This window comes from Diceros bicornis, chromosome 16, assembly GCF_020826845.1.
Source record: "Diceros bicornis minor isolate mBicDic1 chromosome 16, mDicBic1.mat.cur, whole genome shotgun sequence".
Classification (NCBI taxonomy): domain Eukaryota; kingdom Metazoa; phylum Chordata; class Mammalia; order Perissodactyla; family Rhinocerotidae; genus Diceros; species Diceros bicornis.
The window spans coordinates 6,373,705-6,393,703 of record NC_080755.1 but is presented as its reverse complement, the minus strand read 5'-3'; the positions used below and the strand labels follow the sequence as shown (position 1 = coordinate 6,393,703).

At 39.3% G+C, this 19,999-nt stretch overlaps 1 protein-coding gene across 3 annotated transcripts in view; it reads right to left on the bottom strand.

The window, feature by feature from the left end:
* PTPRM (protein tyrosine phosphatase receptor type M) overlaps positions 1–19,999 on the bottom strand; it is a 779,193-nt gene that overhangs the window by 142,831 nt on the left and 616,363 nt on the right. For 2 of the 3 annotated variants that reach the window (XM_058556689.1, XM_058556687.1), the window contains exons 15-17: positions 7,034–7,185; positions 3,184–3,258; positions 2,929–2,955 (exon numbers count right to left, since the gene is read on the bottom strand). In XM_058556689.1, the coding sequence (XP_058412672.1) occupies positions 2,929–2,955; positions 3,184–3,258; positions 7,034–7,185 (254 nt within the window). The remainder of the gene's footprint in view (positions 1–2,928; positions 2,956–3,183; positions 3,259–7,033; positions 7,186–19,999) is intronic. The other variant, XM_058556688.1, reaches the window with a different exon arrangement.

The window sequence follows — 19,999 nt, the reverse complement described above, 5'->3', positions numbered from 1 at the left end:
ATGTTCCCATTTTATTAGAAGAGTCACAAATAAGCCAGGAAATTTTCACATCAGATTTGCCTGCTGGCACCTGCCAAGCTCATAAAGTGGGATGCGGATCCCTGCTGAAGTACTGAACCCACCGGGCTGTAGCTACTCCAGCGGAAGTTGTGTTCTCTACGCGAGTCAATGGAACATTAATTGTTCCCCCGTGCCTCTCTCCTTCTCTCAGTTTTGTACCTTTGGGGATAAACTTAATTAAATGCCCTCCATTGGGGAGTGACCTTCTACACTTCCTTAAATGGATCGTTGGGGCCTTGCACGTGGATCCCCCGCAACCTCGCAACGCTCTGATCCCAGGGCCAGGTGTTCTCGGAAGTTTCAACCCCACAGAGCTGCAACCACCATCACCACTGTATGTGTCACCCCTGCTGCATTAGGACATCTCGGCCTCATTACCAGTGTGGACATGTCTTACAGCATTTAAACACCATCGAGGCTATGGAAGAAAAGGGTGCTCTTATCTGGTACGTAGATATTGAAGAGGGAACAGGAGGCTTCTCGTGCGATATGTGTTATGGAATTGGGTCACCCACACTATTAGAAATTCTTGATTCCACAAAAATTAGTAATTAATCAGTTTCCTCTGACTTCTTAAAAAAATTATTACTGCTAAAATATATCATTTTTCATTAATTTTTTATATTTGTTAAAAAGTACCCACCGACAATTTTTTTAATTAAAAATTATGCCTAAGAGGAAATCAGAAGCTTCTCACTAACAGTTCTGATGGTTTTCTAAGAACTGAGAATTAATTCTACCTATATTCTTTAATAAACTATCTTGAATTTTCAACAAACCAGCTGAAAAATCTAGAAGTGAAATAAGTGCTATGTTTTTGAGGTGGGGGAAGTTCTATCTATCTATCTCATTTTTTTTTGCAAGAAAATGACGGAAAGGCAACCTACAGCTCCACCCATGAGGGCTGGGCACCTTAGCATGTGAGAGTAAAAGACAGAGGTGCCAGAGGATTTAAGTGCCAAGCTCCGAGTCACAACAGAACATTTCTTCTTGTCTTAATATGAATTATAATAGTACTACGCCCAAAAAGTGCCAGAGCAAGGTACAGTTTATCTTCTTTCCATGGTTTCAAGCCATAACCTCACTCATCCTTACTATACGATACACAGATTCACACTTGCAGCAAACAGTGTGGAAGGAATAGTTCCCAAGCATCGCCATTTGTTGCGTTGGTTCATATATAAGCCAGACGTGATAACAGTTATTTGTCGATCTAGCTGACTTATTTTTCACAATGTGCATAATTTTTGCTACTTGAATTGTCTGTTCAATTGATTCCCTCTCGGTAAAGCCTAACAAACTTTAAAAGATGCCATTCGTGTTCATAATAACAAAGCAGCGACTTTAAAAAATATTTGTTTAATAAGCTTATCTTAATCCTGCTGTGAAATCTGAACATTTTCTTCCCTCTGACAATGCACGTCTTAGCCCTCCCCACTCACAGCTCCCCAAGGTCAGAACACCTACTACAGGAACCGAGGAATGAATGCCACAGCACACAAAGAAGTCGCAAATCTTTGTCTATTGAAAGATTCTGCAAATGTCATCTGCGTGGAGATTGCATTGTTGGGTGCCTGAGATTAGCCTGTGCCCCTCACTTATGAAAAGAATAAAAATGCTGCCTTCTTTCCCTTATAGTTGGTATTAAAGGGGGGGGGGCTTAGTGAGCTTTGTTTGTTAGCCTTCAAAATGATGCAAATTCAAAATTCTGGTTTATGTCCATTCTTAAACTTCTGTCTGAGTTCATTTTTCCCTCAGGCAGCAAATTTGCTTAAGCCCAACAAACACCATAAGGACAAAAAAATCACCCTCTATACAAAAATCATAACAACTCAGAGAAAGGAGAAGCACAGGGGGAAAAATTATGTTGCAAAGGTATAAACCCTTGTAAAGAGAATTAGGAAGCAGAAGTGGCACTGCTGAGGATGGAACTCTCGCTACGATGGACTGTCACACACCTTGAAGTCATTTGCTGTGCTCCTTTGAGGTAAGGTTAGTAGCAGGAAGAGAACACAGCCGGGACACACTCGGATTATTTATGCATCTCAAATGCAAGAGCAGCTCATGCCTCTTTGGTTATCACAGCCAGGTAATGCCATTTCTCCTCACCCTCTTACACTGGACACGTGGGATTTTTCTCTTTAACTCCCCACTGGGAACATTTCATGCTTTTAATGCATTCTGCCCCACTGGGCTAACATTTTATTTCATTTCTAGTGACATCTGACACAGAGTAAACCATGTGATTACAAAGGGCCATCTTGTCATTTTGCTGTTGAGAACATCAGCTCCTTTGAAATTCCACTGTGTGACAGGCACTTTGGAATGTTGGGGGTGCCCTGAGTGGTTCCAGGAGAGGTAGGGGGCCAAAACTCTATTGTAATTGTTTTTCTGTATAACATTTGGCATAATTAGAAAAATGCTACTTTTGAAATTGAAGTTTTTAGCGCTTAGCAACAAGTGAAAATAAGAAGCAGCATTTTCACTTTTATGACTGTCATACTGGACAGAATTCAGCTCTTGGAAGTACACAGCTGCATGATGACATGTAGCGTTTTTCCCTGGGATCAGAACTGACTTTTAATTCTGAACACAGAAAGGAAGAATACCGGAGCGGGGATTGTTCATTTGAACCTTTTGGCATCATTCCCAACATACATGCAGCAAACCCTTCTTATCAATGGAGACTGTTTGGAGAAAAGTCTTTTTATTATCTATGCACCTCCCCCACCCAGGCTACCCACCACCCCCGTGTCCTGCTTACAATCACTGCATCATAGGGAATTAAAACTCCAGTCTCCTACAGAGTAGCCACTGACTTTCTAAATTACTCCTGCAATCAACTGTGATAACGGGAAATGTTCTCACCTAAGATTGCAGTTGGCACAAATGGGTCTGCCATACATCACAAGCAGGTCAACGCAGAGAAAGTAAAAAGAGAAAGAACAGTAAATGACTGATGAAAGGCCTCCCAGTTTTCCCGTAGAAAGCCACAGAAAGCATCAGGTTACAACACGTCAAACATGTTAAGCTCCTAAAGCATCACGGACAGCAAAATGAGCCCTGATTGACTCTGATTGCTCAGGGGTTATGAAGAGAGGAAACAACAGAAAAATCTGTTACCTGGGTAATAGGAATTAGGCACCGATGTGCTCAGTGTATTCGTTTTCATTGTAAACGACGATGGTGAAGACACAGCTGTGAACAAGAGAAAGGTTACTCAGCGGGTGTAGAGGGGCAACTCCTGAAGATATGGCGCTCTGCGATAACTCACAGGGACATATGCTGGCGTAGACGACTGAAGAAACCTCAGAGATGTACTGAAATGTGTGTCGTAAATATCACCATTCCCCGCTGTCCCTACGGAATTACTTGTACTTCAGAGGTCAAGCACCCTTTTATCACTTAAAAGATTTTCTTACCCCACAAATGAAGAAAACACCCCATAACCACAGCTGCCAGTTTGAATCGAGAAATTCACTGGACTGCTATTGTGACTTCTAGCCTTTGCTCATAGAAGTCTAGTATCAGGCCAAGCTGATTTTTCATAACTAAGGGTATGAGGATGTGTCTACACATGGCTTTTGGAGAATATTCTGAATGTTAATGTTTTTGTAGTTTGCTAAATCCCCTCCTTCCTCATATTTTGGATTCCCCATATTTGGATATTCCACAATGCTATGACCTGGTTTACGAAAAATAAATGTGTTGTTTCACGTGTGCTATATTTAAGGTGAAAGTTGTATGCCTACATATTGTTCTATTAGTCTTTTCAACCCTTTTAAAAATGTTCATTTTTCTTTAAAATATTTCTCTGAAATACTGAAGATTTAACTATTACATGTTCTCTCCCTGCTACGAAGAGGGAAAGTCAATCCCATCCAATTTATATGATTCCATTGAAAGTGGGTATTTCCTATTTTTAAAATAGTTTGTTAAAAACTCTTCAATGTCCTAATTGATTAGTGCTTTAAAAACACTTCAATTTCATTAAAGTGTAAGGATAAATGATTTGAATGTGCTCAAGTGCGTTAAATGTAAGCCTAAATCTTAACTCCTCTGAGGTAGATATATGATGTACTAGGTGCTGGGTTCCTGATCAGGCCACTAATACTCCATTACATCATTGTGTTACAGGAGCCATCACAAGATCCCTGTGGATATTGTAGGTTAGCTTTATTCTGACGACATGGGAAAATATTTTAGCTCTCTTGGAGCAGTTCCTTTAGGACAGTGTTTTTATCTGTGTTTCTATTTTAAAGTGTAGAATTAGTAAATAACAAAACAAGAACCAGAACCCGGGCTGCCTGTCATTTATAAGACACTTTTCTGAAATAGAGAAGTATCACATTTGTAATGCACGTTTATGGTAAGCTGCCAGGAAAAAAGAGAGAAATTGATGAAAATAAGAAGAAAAAACCTGAGTACCTATAAAACATGTTAGGGTCAGCGAGAATAATGCCTATTACCTGCAGATATTTTTATGTGGTTGGTAAAATGTGCAAAGCAGATACAAAATAACTATATTTATTTTTACCTTTAAAAAAAGATATTTACATTTGTCTTTTAGTATAAAAATTAAACTCATTCCCCCATACATATCTATTTTCCCCTTTTTATGTACAATTCCCATTTGCTTTGGTGGACAGGTGATTCCCCATTCTCATAAATGTGCTCGTGCTTATTTCTAATTTAGAAAAGTAGCTATAAAAGTAGCTTTTATAAAAGCTACTCACCTCCCAACTGCCAGCAATTTCTCCCAACCCTAAAAGATCTCAAACATACCCAGACCTGTCATAGGTTTGGGGCTGGAAGCCTAGTGGTCCAATGAACACTTTTCTTGCATGTTTCCTCCCCCAGTGAACTGCTCTCTTATTTCCCAGGCATTAAGAGAGTATTACGATAAAGTTTACCATTGGGGTCACTCTTGATGGATAGGATTTGATGGAACTACTCACTGCTCAAAGAGTGGGAGGAAAATGGAATGCCCGCTGCTGCTGCTTCTACAGGCTTGACTGATGGGAGGCAGACCATGATGCCCAATGGCAGATGGGCCATGGAAGCTGGCGCTGGCCTCCACAGCAGTCCTCTGCAATGGGCACTTGTGCATTTCCAGAGATACATGCACTTTTTAAAAAGTAACTCCAAAATACATTTCCCGTCCAGAGGCAAATATCCCGTTGTTCAAACTTCAAAAGCCTAGAAATTACTAATGCAAGTTTCTGCTTTTGGGGCAGGTAATTCCAAGTAAATTTATTTGTGAGGAATTTTACCATGAAATACAAAACTTGGAACATTAATGGGTTATCTTGGAAAGTGAGAACATATATCCAGTGGTCCCTTTCAGACTAACGTTCAAGAGATAACTGCTACTACAAAATTCTAACCTTGTCTGTGGTGGGAAGGACTCCTATCACCCCAGCCCACAACAAATGGATCATAATTGCTTTATTTTGGTAGTTAAATGCAATATATATATATGCATTATATATATTTATTTATATATACATAATATACTATTATATTTAATATATATAAGGCATATATATATACCTTTTTAATGAAAAATATAATATTTGCTACAAAAAAGCAGAGAAAATTCTATGAAAAAATGGGATGTTGTTTGTGGTATCCTGAAGCACCATAGACTCTCACCTACACTGAAAATGATGTGAAAAAAGAAAGAACAAGGACCAAGGGAGAGGAGTGCTGTCCTGCTCCCCACGGTCGAAGCCGTGTCTCCCTGTGTGTGAACTCCCACTCCACTGGGCCAGGTGTGCTCGTAAAATAAACAAATGGGATCAGGTGGACAACTGTCACCACTATAAAGTGGCTCTAAGTGGGATCAGGTGGACAACTGTAGCCACTATAAACAGAAAGAAGAAGCTTTTCTACGAACTCTCCTACCTTTTTGAAGGTAGGAGAAAGGCAAGGTGCAAGAGAAAGGCACATGCATTGACCACGTAGTGATCGGAGAAAGGAGGAGTGGACGGGGCCAGGCTGCAGAATCAAAACTGGCCAAATCGCTGGTCAGGACATGAGCAGACACTGTGTGCACTGGTATCAGCCCTCTTCCCCCAGAGACAGATTTCTGTGCTTCTCACAGTCAGAGGCCCCAAGCCTTTACACTTTTTCATTAGTGATGGTGATGGCTGTACTTTTATTCCATCCTCATGCTGACCAACATCCTGATTATGCAGCCAGGATGAGCAGCAGCTTGTGGGCATGGATTTCACACGGTAAAGAAACCTCTGACCTTGAACCCAGGGCCGTGAACCACAGAGTCAGGCCACATCAGGGATTTACATCTGGTCTCTGAGAAGATCCCCAGGGATACAAGAACCACTCTTTCCATACTTCATAAAATCAATGTAACTGTTAGCTTCCTAAAATAATGCCTTGTACCTGGATACAGGTGGTGGTATGGGAAGGAATTAGCTCAGCTTAGTTTACCCACCTGGCGGGAAATATAAGATCTGTGAAGCAGGAATACAGTTTAACTTATTAATTGCCACTAATAGCCCTATAATAAAGGCAGAACCTGTCAGCCAAACAACTAAACAATTAACTTGTTACTGCCATTTAGTGAACTGTTTTATAACAGGCTTCCTTGTGGAGTTCCCCACCTGGCTAGCTTACAGATAGGATCTAAACAACAAAAAGGATGCGGAGAAGCAGGTGCCTTCCTCTTCAAGAGGAGAGAAGCCTTCACGTCCTTGCTCTCTAAGTCTTTACAGACACAACTGTGGCTTTCTATGTTCTCAGATCTGGCCCTATCACCTTTGCAACATCATCTCTCCTAAGCAACCCATGGCACACAGATAAGTTTTCAGGGTCGTTTAAAGGGACTGGAGAAACCAAGAGGGCATAAGAATTCCTTAGGGAGTTTTTTTGCTTTGTAATCCCCCAGTACTATTTGGAATCCTGGAAAACCAGAGAGATGTATCAGAATCCAGGAAACGGGTGCACTTACATCTCCCATTCAGATTGTGCGTGTCCATGAAGGAGAAGGCCTCATCGCAGTTGGTGCCTTGCTCGGCATAGCTCTTGTCCATTGAATTCACCATCACGGTCATCTCCTGTCGGGTGCTGCTCATCGTCTCCTTCCGCTTCTTGGCTAGTTTCCTTAGGACAAAGAGTTCATTATATAGACACACATGTGAAAGGAAAATGGGGCACTGGCATGTGTACTGACCAACGATCAGAAATAACTTCTATTGAATTAATCACATTCATCCATAACACTGATTTATGGTGCCTTCTGGATGTTGGGTTCTCTCCCAACTGCAGAGACACAGAGATGAAAAACATCCACTGCCTATCCTCAAAAAACCCACTGTGATATTAGCCTAAAACATCACTTTCTTTTTCTCCTACTAAAAGCTAAATTAAAACAGCCAACGGCCCTACTACAATGCAGTCATAATCTATTTACTGATATACTTCTAGAATTACTAACGTTTTACTAAATTATTTTCTACATTGCCATATTCAGTGTCAAAGAGTAAATCCCCCTAGTAAATATTTGCCAAACAAAACTGAAATCATCCAAGGATGAATCTAAGAAGTACATTGTAGAACTAAAGAGCAAAACTAGGCGGGCAGTGAAGATAGTCTAATTGCAGTGCGTGCATACAGGGAGCAGGTTGTGACACAAAGCCAACACAGGACAAGGAGCTCAGGCATCAGGAGCCCCAGAGGGCAAATCCTGAATGCTCAGATGGTGATGACATTGGACCAAATCCCAAATGAACCCAAATTAGTTCCCCATCTAGGCTGGTCAACAGAGCAGAAGGTGAAAAAAATGTCAAGTTGTTGGCTTCCCTGGAAAGTTAAACCAAGGGGTAAGTCCCCATGTTCCCTCCCTCAGTGGAAGAGAATGCAAAAAGGCCGAGGAAGGCAGAGATCTCCGATTCTTTTGGAGACAGTTTAATCCTGGCCTCTGGATCCTGCTCATTGACCACCAAAAGCTCATAATTTAAGCTTACAGATACCTTGAAGTTACAGATACCCGGACAAGAGTCATAAAAACCTAAGGGAAATTGACATACAAATAAACAAATGAAACAAATTTTTATAGGTTTTACTACCAGAGGTTGTTTTATGCACCCAAGACAGACAAGAACAGAATTAGAGATGCTTAAGAAGAAAGTATAAAGTGAGAAGGTTTAAGAAGACCATAGTGCCATAATACCAAAAATATTATGTCCTAAAATATTCTAATTCTGCTTAAGCACCTAGCAGCGTTTACGAGAGAAAATGGCATCTCTAGTAAATCATCTTGACTCTGATTGACCTAGGACATAGCAGAATTTAAAATGAGCCCCATAATCAAAATCACCCCCATATTAGGTGATTGCTAATGCAACGGAAGGCACTGACAACATTAGACCATATGAATAATCTTTATTATCATTCCCAAATGCCACATAATCCAAATGCTTTCTTGCCTGTAGTTGTAATAATCTTTTAATTTCATACTTTGAAGGCAGAACAGTTTCATTAATAAGTTGCCCTTTTTATTGCTAAAAGTTGTTGAAAAAAAGATACATTTTTAAACAGAAAACTGAAAATCATCTATAACTTCTATGACAGTGTTAAAGTTGTAAAGATTTTGAAAAATAAGCCAGCGTGGCTCCTCTGGCGCTGGCATTCCTCTCTCACCAGCATGCAGACCATGATCGCCCTCTCAGAGCCCCTTTTCCGTGCTAGTCCGAGAGCCAGAAGTTGGGCCTGGATGCTCTCCGCAGGTGTTCTGGACCCAGGCAGCATCAGGGTTAAGCTCCACGGCCACGGTTACAATAACACCTCTTCTCTCCACTTCTGAATCTGCCAGCTCATTGGAAAAGCATTCTCAGGCCAGGTCTCCACAGGAACAGTGAAGTGGAGAACCGAGATAATTAGCTCCATAATTCAGGCAAAAGGTCCCCTTTTTGCCAAAATTTCTTTGATTTGCTTTGGACTGATTTATGCAGACAATTGCCTCAATATTCTCTTTCATTCTGCCTATGAAGAAAGGCATACTCAAGTTCACCAGACTTCTCCTTTGTCTGTTCTTGCTTGTATTCCTCTAATCCTTACAGATAAGGAAACGACAGTGAATGTGCTCCTGGCATTGTTGGTGGTGGGAGGTAGTGGTGAACGGGGGGTATGTGTGCACCAATAAAAGCTAGGCTTGTACTAGAAAAGACATTTCTCCTTTCTAATCCTCCAGATGCGTGAACAAATTTCAGTGACGCCAAGTTATACACTTCATTAGCGCTCTTCTTAAGCACAAAAGAAGCCCATTAAAGATTTGTGAGAGCCTGCTCAGACCAGAGGCCCAGTCAGAGGCCCACAGCTTTACGCTCACGCCCATTAAGCACGCACCCTTGTCCATGAACCTTCTTCCAAACCCAGCTCTCAACGTCCCCAGCAAGCCTTCCTGAGTTACCATTACCCCTTAACCACATTTTTAGTCTCATCAGATGTCACAAACACAAATGTCTCACCAGGCCCAGGCAGGTAACATAAGTGACTAAAATAGGTATAATAGAATAAGGAGTGGTGGAGACTGGAGAAATAGAAGGGGAAACAGCCACTCGGCTCCAACAGATTGATGCCCATGGAGTTCCCAGACACTGTAAATTTCAGAACCAGAGATCCAGATTTTAGGTAAACTCTTAATTTTTAAGTCTTGCCAAATAATTCAAATTAAAAAGTAAAATGCAGGGGCCGGCCCCGTGGCTTAGCGGTTAAGTGCGCACGCTCTGCTGCTGGCGGCCCGGGTTCGGATCCCGGGCGTGCACCGACGCACCACTTCTCCGGCCATGCTGAGGCCACGTCCCACATACAGCAACTAGAAGTATGTGCAGCTATGACATACAACTATCTACTGGGGCTTTGGGGGAAAAATAAATAAATAAATAAAATTATAAAAAAAATAAATAAATAAAAATAAAATGCAAACAGACCATGTGTGTGGGCACTTCTGTTCTCCATTAATAATAGCACTTAGACATAACTGTCTTGGAATGGAAGGGAGTGGAAACTAACATATAGGGCACAACTACTGTATGACAGGACTCTACAAGTGTTACCTCATGTAATCCCTTAACCTTACAGGAGTTATCCTTACTTCCTACTTTACAGATGAGGGAACTGAGTCTCAGAGAAGTTAAGTAACTTGTCCAAATGATAGAGGTGGGATTGCACCCAGATCTCTCTGATTCCAAAGATACTCACTCTAGAACAATGGGTTGTCTCTTGTAAGGTATGTGTTAATTTATATTTCCTTACAAGTTATATAATAATCACCACAAAATTGCTTTCAATTGAATACTTTATCACTTCAAAACTAAATATTATGCTTTGAAAAAGCAGGATTAATTTACTTGCACCTAATCAATGCTTTGTTGTTGTTAGTGCTGTTGAGTCGATTCCGACTTCTAGTGACCCTGTGTACAGCAGAGTGGAACCCTGCCTTGTCTTTTTTTGCGCCATCCTCTCACCTTCCAGTGCTATATCAGGCAACGCTCTGCTGCTATTCATAGGGGTTTCATGGCCAATTATGTTGGAAGTGGGTGGCCAGGTCCTTCATCCTAGTCCGACTTAGTCTGGAAGTCCCACTGAAATCTGTCCAGCACGGGTGACCCTGCTAGTATCTGAAATACTGGTGGCATTGCTTTCAGTATCACAGCAATGCAGTGGCCACAGTATGACAACAGACAGACGGGTAGTGTGGAACGAACCTGGGCCATGGCGGTGAGAGTGCCGAATCTTAACCACTAGACCATCAGTCAGTGCTTTACACAAATCAATATGCTTTTCAATTGAAATAATCATTGTTATACCAAAGTATTAGCAAGGAGAGTTTTTCTCCAACCTACTTATCAGAAGTAGCTTGCTTGGCCATGGAGGTTGTGAATTGTTGCTTGGGATTTTCCTTTGTTCTTATACACAGCTAAATGCTATAGTCTATAATTACGGAAGGTTGAGGAAAGTTAGATTTAGAATTGAGGCTTGGGAATGACTGTGGATAAATTATTTCTCTTTTTCTCTGCTTCTTTTTTGGGCTTTGTGTTTCAGACCTGTGTATTTTTTTTCAAATGAAAATTGAAAACTGTAGAAAACTTTTGTGAACTCAATGAAATAAAATGTTTTGCGCAGGAAAACGCCCAAAGTAGAAGCAATTTTCTTTGTAATCTTATCTAAAGACAGAAGCAAATTTATTTTCAATTTTCATTTTTAACAAATGGTTTGCCTGAAATCTTTTAATCTCTAATATCCAAACATGGACTGCATAAATAGCAAAGGCCCTCAGTAATAATAATAATAAAAACCCCTACTGACATCTAAAAATGGATCATAAAAAATTAGAGAGAAGACTTCCAGTTGATGTACAGCATGTAGGGAGCTTGGAAGTCATCACTCTGTCCTAACCATAAGCAAAAAGATGAAAAAACTAAAACCCAGCAACTCTTCTTAGCTTTGTCAGATAATTGAGGTCACAAGGAAAACTGCTGCCCCCCAAATTATAGACACAAACAGGCAGATACAGAGAATCACAACTCACTAGAGCAGAAACCCATGAGAAGAAGTCTCTGTAGAGCCAGCACCAGGGTAGGAAAGCCTAAACTGTAATTGGTGAATTACTGGAGGCTCAGCATGGACAAGTCTGAGACTTAAAAAGTCCAGAGGGGTCCAGTGTTAGGCGGACTCCCACACTTTTGTGAGTTTTACCTCTAGGAGCCCTACCAGGTCCTCACAGTAAAGATCAGAGAAAAAAATCTCTTCCGGCTTCTGACAGGAGGCAGCGGAAAGCAGTCACCTGAAATATACTGAGAGCATTTTGTGCTTCTTAAAGAGCTTGTCCTCAAAAAGACTATTTTACTAGAGCCTAACCTGCTGAAGTTTTATCAGAGCCTAACCAATCTGGGAGAAGGGAAATACCCAACTCTAGCTCCCTCCAGCCATCCTGTCCCATTCAAGGGGGGCTACTGAGAAGCATTTGTGAAGGTCACAGCCCAGGGGTACAAGTTCACTAAAAGACTGAGACCTAATCATAGGGCTAAAGAATGCCTTCCTTTCCCTCAACACCTTACAACCACATTACTGAAGATCTATTTACAGCAGTTCCTTTTACCCAGTATATCAAATCTGGATGTAAATAAAAAATTACAAGGCATACTCAACGGCAAAAGACACAGTTTGAAAAGACAGAGCAAGCATTAGAATGAGACCCAGACATGGCAGGGATGTTGGAATTATCAGACTGGGAATTTAAAATAACTATGATTAATATGCTAAAGGCTCTAATGGAAAAAGTAGATAACATGTAAGAACAGATGGATAATGTAAGCAGAGAGAAATATTAAGAAAGAATCAGAAAGAAATGCTAGAGATCAAAAATACTCTAACAAAAATGAAGAATGCCTTTGATGGGTTCATTTATTAGGAGAGTGGATATGGCTGAGGAAAGAACCTTTAAGCTTGAAGATATGACCATAGAAACTTCTAAAACTGAAAAGCAAAGAAAGAAAAAGACTGAAAAACAAAAGAACAGAATACCCCAAATCTGTGGGACAACTCCAAAAGGAGTAATATGTGTGCAGTGAGAAACCAAAAGGAGAAGAAAGAGAGAAAGAAATAGAAGCAATATTTGAAGCAATAGTGACTGAGAACTTCCCCCAAATGAATGTCAGATATCAAAACTCGGATTCAAGAAGCTCAGAGAACACCAAGAGGAATAAATGCCAAAGTATCTACACCTAGGCATATTATATTCAAGTTTCAAGTTTCAGAAAGTCAAAGATTAAAAAAAAAAATGAGGGGCTGGCCCAGTGGCATAGTAGTTATGTTCGCGTGCTCCGCTTCGGTGGCCTGGGGTTCACAGGTTCGGATCCTGAGCACAGACCTATGCACTGTTCATCAAGCCATGCTGAGGCGGCATCCCACATATAAAGTAGAGGAAGATGGGCATGGACGTTAGCCCAGGGCCAATCTTCCTCAGGAAAAAAAAAAAGAGGAAGGATTAGCAGCAGATGTTGGCTCAGGGCTAATCTTCCTCAGCAAAAAAAAAAAGAAAAAAAATTCTTTAAAGAAGCTAGAGGAAAAAACACCTTACCTATAGAGGAGCAAAGATAAGAATTAAATCTGACTTCTCAGAAACCATACAAGCAAGAAGAGAGTGGAGTGAAATCTCTTAACTGTTGAAAGAAAAACTCCACCAACCTAGAATTCTGTACTCTGTGAAATTAGCCTTCAAAAGTAAAGAAAAAATAAAGACTTTCTCAGGCAAAAATTGAGGAAATTTGTTGCCAGTACACCTGCTTTGTAAGAAATGTCAAAAGACGTTCTTCAGAAAGAAGCAAAACAATATAGGTCAGAAACTCAAATCTATATGAAGAAAGGAAAAGCATTAGAGAAGGAATAAATGAAAGTAAATTAATTTTCATTTTTCTTATTCTTAGTTGATCTAGCAGATAAAAGTTTGTTCAAAACAATATATTCAATGATTATAGTTTATGTATAAGTGAAATGAATGACAGCAATGATACAAGGGACAGGAGGGAGGAATTAGGAATATTTTGTTGTTATAAAGTATTTACACTATCTTTGATGCAGTACAGTGTTATTTGAAAGTGGATTTGGATTAGTTGTAAATGTATATTGCTAATTCTAGGGCAACACCAAAAACAGTAAAAAAGCAACTAAGAAAGGAGAAAATAGAATAATATAAAACGCTTGATTAAAACCACAAAGGCAGAAAAATAATGGAAGACAAAAATAGGAACAAAAAAATATGAGCAACAATAGAAAACAGTAAAAAATATAGTAGAATGTAATCCGACTATATAAATAATCACTTTAAATGTCAATGGTCTAAATACACCAATTAAAAGACAGACTGTCGGGGGCCGGCCAGGTGGCATAGTAGTTAAGGGCGCACTCTCCACTTCGGCGGCCCGGAGTTCGCAGGTTTGGATCCTGGGCGCACACCGATGCACTGCTTGTCAAGCCATGCTGTGGCAGCATCCCATATAAAGTAGAGGAAGATGGGCACAGATGTTAGCCCAAGGCCAATCTTCCTCAGCAAAAAGAGGAGGATTGGCATCGGATGTTAGCTCAGGGCTGATCTTCCTCACAAAAAAAAAAAAAGATTGTCAGAGTGGATCACAAAACAAGACTTAACTAATATGTCATCTACAAGAAACCCACTTTAAAAATAAAGATATATATAGATTAAAAGTAAACGGATGGAGAAAGATACCATGCTAATATTAATCAAAGGAAAGTGGGAGTAGCTATATTAATTACAGGCAGAGCAGATGTCAGAGTAAGGGAAGTTATCAGAGGTAAAGAAAGGCATTACATAATGATAAAGCGGTCAATTCTCCAAGAAGACTTAACAATCCTTGTGTGTATATACCCAACAACAGAGCATCAAACTATGTGAGGTAAAAACTGATAGAACTGCAGGGAGAAACAGATGAATCTACTATTATAGTTGGAGACTTCAACATCCCTCTATCAGTAATGGACAGATCCATAATGCAGAAAATTAGTAAGGACATAGTTGAACTCAACAACATCGTCAATCAACTTGCTATAACTGACATCTATAGAATACTTCATCTGACAATACTAGAACACACATTCTTCTCAAGTTCAGAGAGAACATTCACAAAGATAGACCACATTCTCGACCATAAAACACACCTTAATAAATTCAAAAGAACAGAAATTATGCAGTGTATGCTCTCAGACCACAATGGAATTAAACTAAAAATCCTAAGAGAAAGATAGCTGGAAAAATCTCACAATATATGGAGATGAAACAGCATACCTCTTAACACATGGGTCAAAGAAGAAATCCCAGGAGAAATTTTAAAACTATTTTAAACTACATGAAAATAACACAACTTATCAGAATTTGTGGGATGCAGCAACAGCAAGGCTTAGAGGGAAATTTATGGCACTGAATGCAAAAATTAGAAAGGAATAAAGATCTAAAATCAATAATCTAAGCTTCCATCTAAAGAAAAAGAAGAGTAAGTTAAATCCAAAGTAAACAGAAGAAAAGAAATAATAAAAATTAGAGCAGAAATCACTAAAATTGAAAACAGGAAATCAATAGAGAAAATCAATGAAACCAAAAGCTGGTTCTTTGAAAAATTCAATAAAATTGATAAGCCTTTCACTAGGCTATCTAAGAAAAAAATAGAGAAGACACACATTACTAAAATCAAAAATGAAAGAGAGGACATCACTACAGATCCCATGGGCATAAAAAGGATAATAAAGAAATGCTATAAACTATTCTATGACTACAATTTGATAACCTAGATGAAACAGACTAATTCCTTGAAAGACATAATCTGTCAAAAGTCACACAAATAAAAACAGACAATATGAACAGGTCTATTTTTATTAAAAAAATACTTAATAACTTTCCAAAAACAGAAAGCACTAGGCCTAGATGGGTTCACTGGTACATTCTACCAAATATTTCAGGAAGATATTACACCAGTTCTCTACAATCTCTTCCAGAAGAGAGAAACAGTACAGCTACTTCCTAACTCATTTTATGAGGTCAGCTTTATCCTAAGACAAAACTCAGACAAAGAGATTACAAGAACAGGAAACTATAGCCAATATCATTCATGAACATAGAGGTAAAAATCCTCAACAAAATATGAGCAAATTGAATCCAACAATGTATAAAAAGAATTATACATTATGACCAAGTGGGATTTATTCAAGGTATGCAAGGCTCGTTCAACATTCAAACATCAATTAATGTAATACATCACATCTACAGGCTAAAGAAGAAGAATCACATGACGATATCAATAGATGCAGAAAAAACATGAAACAAAATCCAGCAACCATTCATGATAAAAAACTCTCAGCAAACTAGAAATAGAGGGAGAATTTCCCCAACTTGATAAAGAATATCAATAAAAAAACCTACATCTAATATCATATTTAATGGTGGGAAACTAAAAGCTTTCCTGCTAAGATTAGGGACAAGGCAAGGATGTCCCCTCTCACTATTCCTTTTCAATATTATACTGGAAGTCCTAGCTAATGCAATAAGACAAGAAAAGGAAATAAAATGTATACCATTTGGGAAGGAAGAAATAAAACTCTCTTTGTTTGCAGATGACATGATTGTCTATTTAGAAAATACCAGCTGTGGTATATAGGAGTGGAATTTTAAATTAAAAACACAATACCATTCACATTAGCACCCCCAAAATGAACTACTTAGGTATAAATTTAACAAATATGGATAAAATCTGCATGAGGAAAACTAAAAAATTCTGATGAAAGAAATCAAAGAAGAACAAAATAAATGGAGAGATAATCCAAGTTCATGGATAGGAAGACTCAATATTATCAAGATATCATTTCTTACCAACTTGATATATGGATTCAATGTAATCCCAATTAAAATCTTAGCAGGTTATTTTGTGGATATCAACAAACTGATTCTAAAGCTTATACGGAGAGGCAAAAGACCCAGAATAGCCAACACAATGTTGATGGAGGAAAACATGCTTGGAGGACTGATACTACACAACTTCAGGACTTACTATAAAACTAAGATAATCAAGACAGTGAAGTATTGGTGAAAGAACAGACAAATAGGTCAATGGGACTGATTAGATAGCCCAGAAAGAGACACATACAAATACAGTCAACTGATCTTTGACAAAGAAAAGGCAATACAATGGAGAAATGACAGTCTTTTCAACAAATGGTGCTAGAACGACTGGACATCCACATGCAAAAAATGAATCCTGGCACAGACTTTACACCTTTCATAAAAATTAACTCAAAGTGGGGGCCGGCCCGGTGGCGCAAGTGGTTAGGTGCGCGCGCTCCGCTGCAGCGGCCCGGGGTTCGCTGGTTCGGATCCCGGGCGCGCACCGACGCACTGCTTGGTAAGCCATGCTGTGGCGGTGTCCCATATAAAGTGGAGGAAGATGGGCACGGATGTTAGCCCAGGGCCGGTCTTCCTCAGCAAAAAAAGAGGAGGATTGGCGGATGTTAGCTCAGGGCTGATCTCCTCACAAAAAAAAAAAAAAAAAAAAAAAAAATTAACTCAAAGTGGATCATGTACTTAAATGTGAAATGTAAAACATATTAACTAGAAGATAACAAAGAAGAAAATCTAGATGACCTGGTGTTTGGCAATGACTTTTCATATAAAACACCAAAGCATGGCCTCATTGAATGAAATAATTGGTAAGCTAGATTTCATTAAAATCAGAAATTTCTGCTCTGTGAAAGACACTGTCAAGAAATGATAGAACGAGTCACAGACTGAGTGAAAATATTTGCAAAAGACACATCTAATAAAGGACTGTTATCCAAAATATACAAAGAACTCTTAAAATTCAACAATAAGAAAACAACCTGATTAAAAAATGGGGAAGAGAGCTTAACAAATACCTCACCAAAGAAGATATATAGATGGCAAATAAGCATATGAAAAGATGCTTCACATCACTTGTCATGATTAAATTAAAGTAATAAGATACCATTATGCACCTATTCAAATGGCCCAAATCCAGAACACTGACAACACTAAACGCTGGCAAGGATGTACAGCAACAGGAACACTCATACATTGCTGATGGGAAGGTAAAGTGATACAGCCACTTTGGAGGACAGTTTGGCAGTTTCTTACAAAACTAAACATACTCCTACCACGTGATCCAGCAATCGTGCTCCTTGGTATTTACCCAAAGGAGTTGAAAACTATGTCCAGACAAAAACCTGCACATGGATGTTTATATTTGCTTTATTTATAATTGCCCAAATGTGGAAGCATCCAAGATGTCCTTCAATAGGTGAATGGATAAATAAACTGTGGTGTATCCCAACAATGGAATATTATTCAGTGCTAAAAAGAAATGAGCTATCAAGCCATGGAGGCACCTTAAATGCATATTACTAAGTGAAAGAAGCCAATCTGAAAAGGCTACATACAGTATGATACCAACTATACGACATTTTGGAAAAGGCAAAACTATGGAGACAGTAAAAAGATCAGTGGTTGCCAGGGGTTGGTGGGGAAGGAGGGATGACTAACCAGGGCATAGAGGATTTTTAGGGCAGTGAAACTATTCTGTATGATACTTTAATGGTGGATACACGTCATTATACAGCTGCTAAAAACCGTAATGTGTACAACACCAACATTGAACCTTAATGTAAGCTATGAACTTTGGGTCATGATGTGTCAATGTAGATTCATCAGTTGTAACAAATGTACCACGCTGATGCAGGGTGTTGATAGTGGGGGAAGTTGTGAGTGTGTGGGGGCATGCAGAGGGTATACAGGAACTCTCTGCTCTCTTGCTGTATTGTACCTTCTGCTCAATTTTGCTGTAAATCTAAAACTGTTCTAAAAAATACAGTTATTTTAAAAACTGCAATACTGCCTGGAAAAAAATTAGAGGGAGAACAAAATAGTTATAGCACTAAGTTTTCAAACCAGAATCAAAGTGGGAAAAAAGAGAAATGCAAGATGAATTCAAATTAAAAGGATGGTCCTTCATGCTCATTATATTCCAACATTTCTCTTGTATTTCTTTCCTATTATAAAAATTAAAAACAAGGGATGAAGGTGAGGGAAATGGAAGAAAACTTCTTGGCAAGTTATTATCTATGTGGTAGGTTTGAGTCAGAACCGGTAAAGAAAACACGGTGAAGAATGAAGTCTTCAACAATGTGTCCTACAGAAGGGAGAGCTGCAGGACAAATGGCTGCCAATTAGGAGACTCAAGAGCAGCACAGTTGGAAGGAGAGCAGAAATAACTCCTATTTTCTTCTCTGAAACTGAACTGAGGGGCAATTGTGAGAGGATCAGCATGGAAGGGCATGTTTTCCATGGGTACCAAGCAGATTCAAGGGGAAGGAATCCAAGAGTAAACCTCAGTGTAGACTCTAGTCACATTCCTGGTTTATTGTGACTCAGGGGTATAAGACATGGTTCACCAAAGAGCATGACTGCCCCGCTTCTACCCCTATCGGAGACCCTGCCACGTAGGGTTACGCCAACAAAAATCATGACTGAGAAATGACTTAGGATCACTGACCTGAAGATCAGTTGTTGGCTATAGACAAGGTGTCTTCATTTTTAAATTACCTGTCATTTAAAATTCTACAGGGATGGCAAAACTTGAGGATTTGCAAATTGCATAAAGACATAAGAATGAAAGGGCAAATGGCTTTCTGGTTCTGGTTTCTACAATTAAGTGTGTGCTTAGACTTAAGGGCTGGGGCAGATGCTGGAACTGAGAAGAAGTATTTAATTTTTCTCACAGTAGGGATGAAATAGATATTGGTTGAGTCAAAGAATGCATATATTATACCAAATTGCCAAGATTCAGCTGAATAAACCTAAATGAATAAGGGGCTGTCACCTTAAAGATGGATCTCTGAGACTTACCAGATAGTGTTGTTTTTAAAGGCAAAATTTTAAGGAAAAAAAAAGCAGTGGTCTGACATTTAATTATTTCAACTCAAAAGAACTAGCACTACAACCAGCCAACAGAGAAATAATGAAAATAATAATTACCAAACTTATGTAGGACTTCATATAAGCCAGGCATTTTATGTTCATTAACTCTGTTAATTCTTAAAACAGCCCAGGGAGGAAATTACTATTTTTATCCCTATCTTAGAGAGAGGGAAAGCGAGACACAGTAGTGTTAAGTTGCCCAAGGCCACATGGCTACAGAACTCTAGGCATCTGGCATTGTTTTCCCATGTGAGATAAAATCATCCCCATGAGACTGTCATTGGTATCGCTAACCAAACTTTATCAGTTGCTTAAATCTGGACACTGAAAATAAAGGCTAGTCTACTTTGCCAGCTGGGACTTTATAGTTGACGACTGAGGTAAGACTGTCCTTCTAATATCACTGCTAACTGTATCATC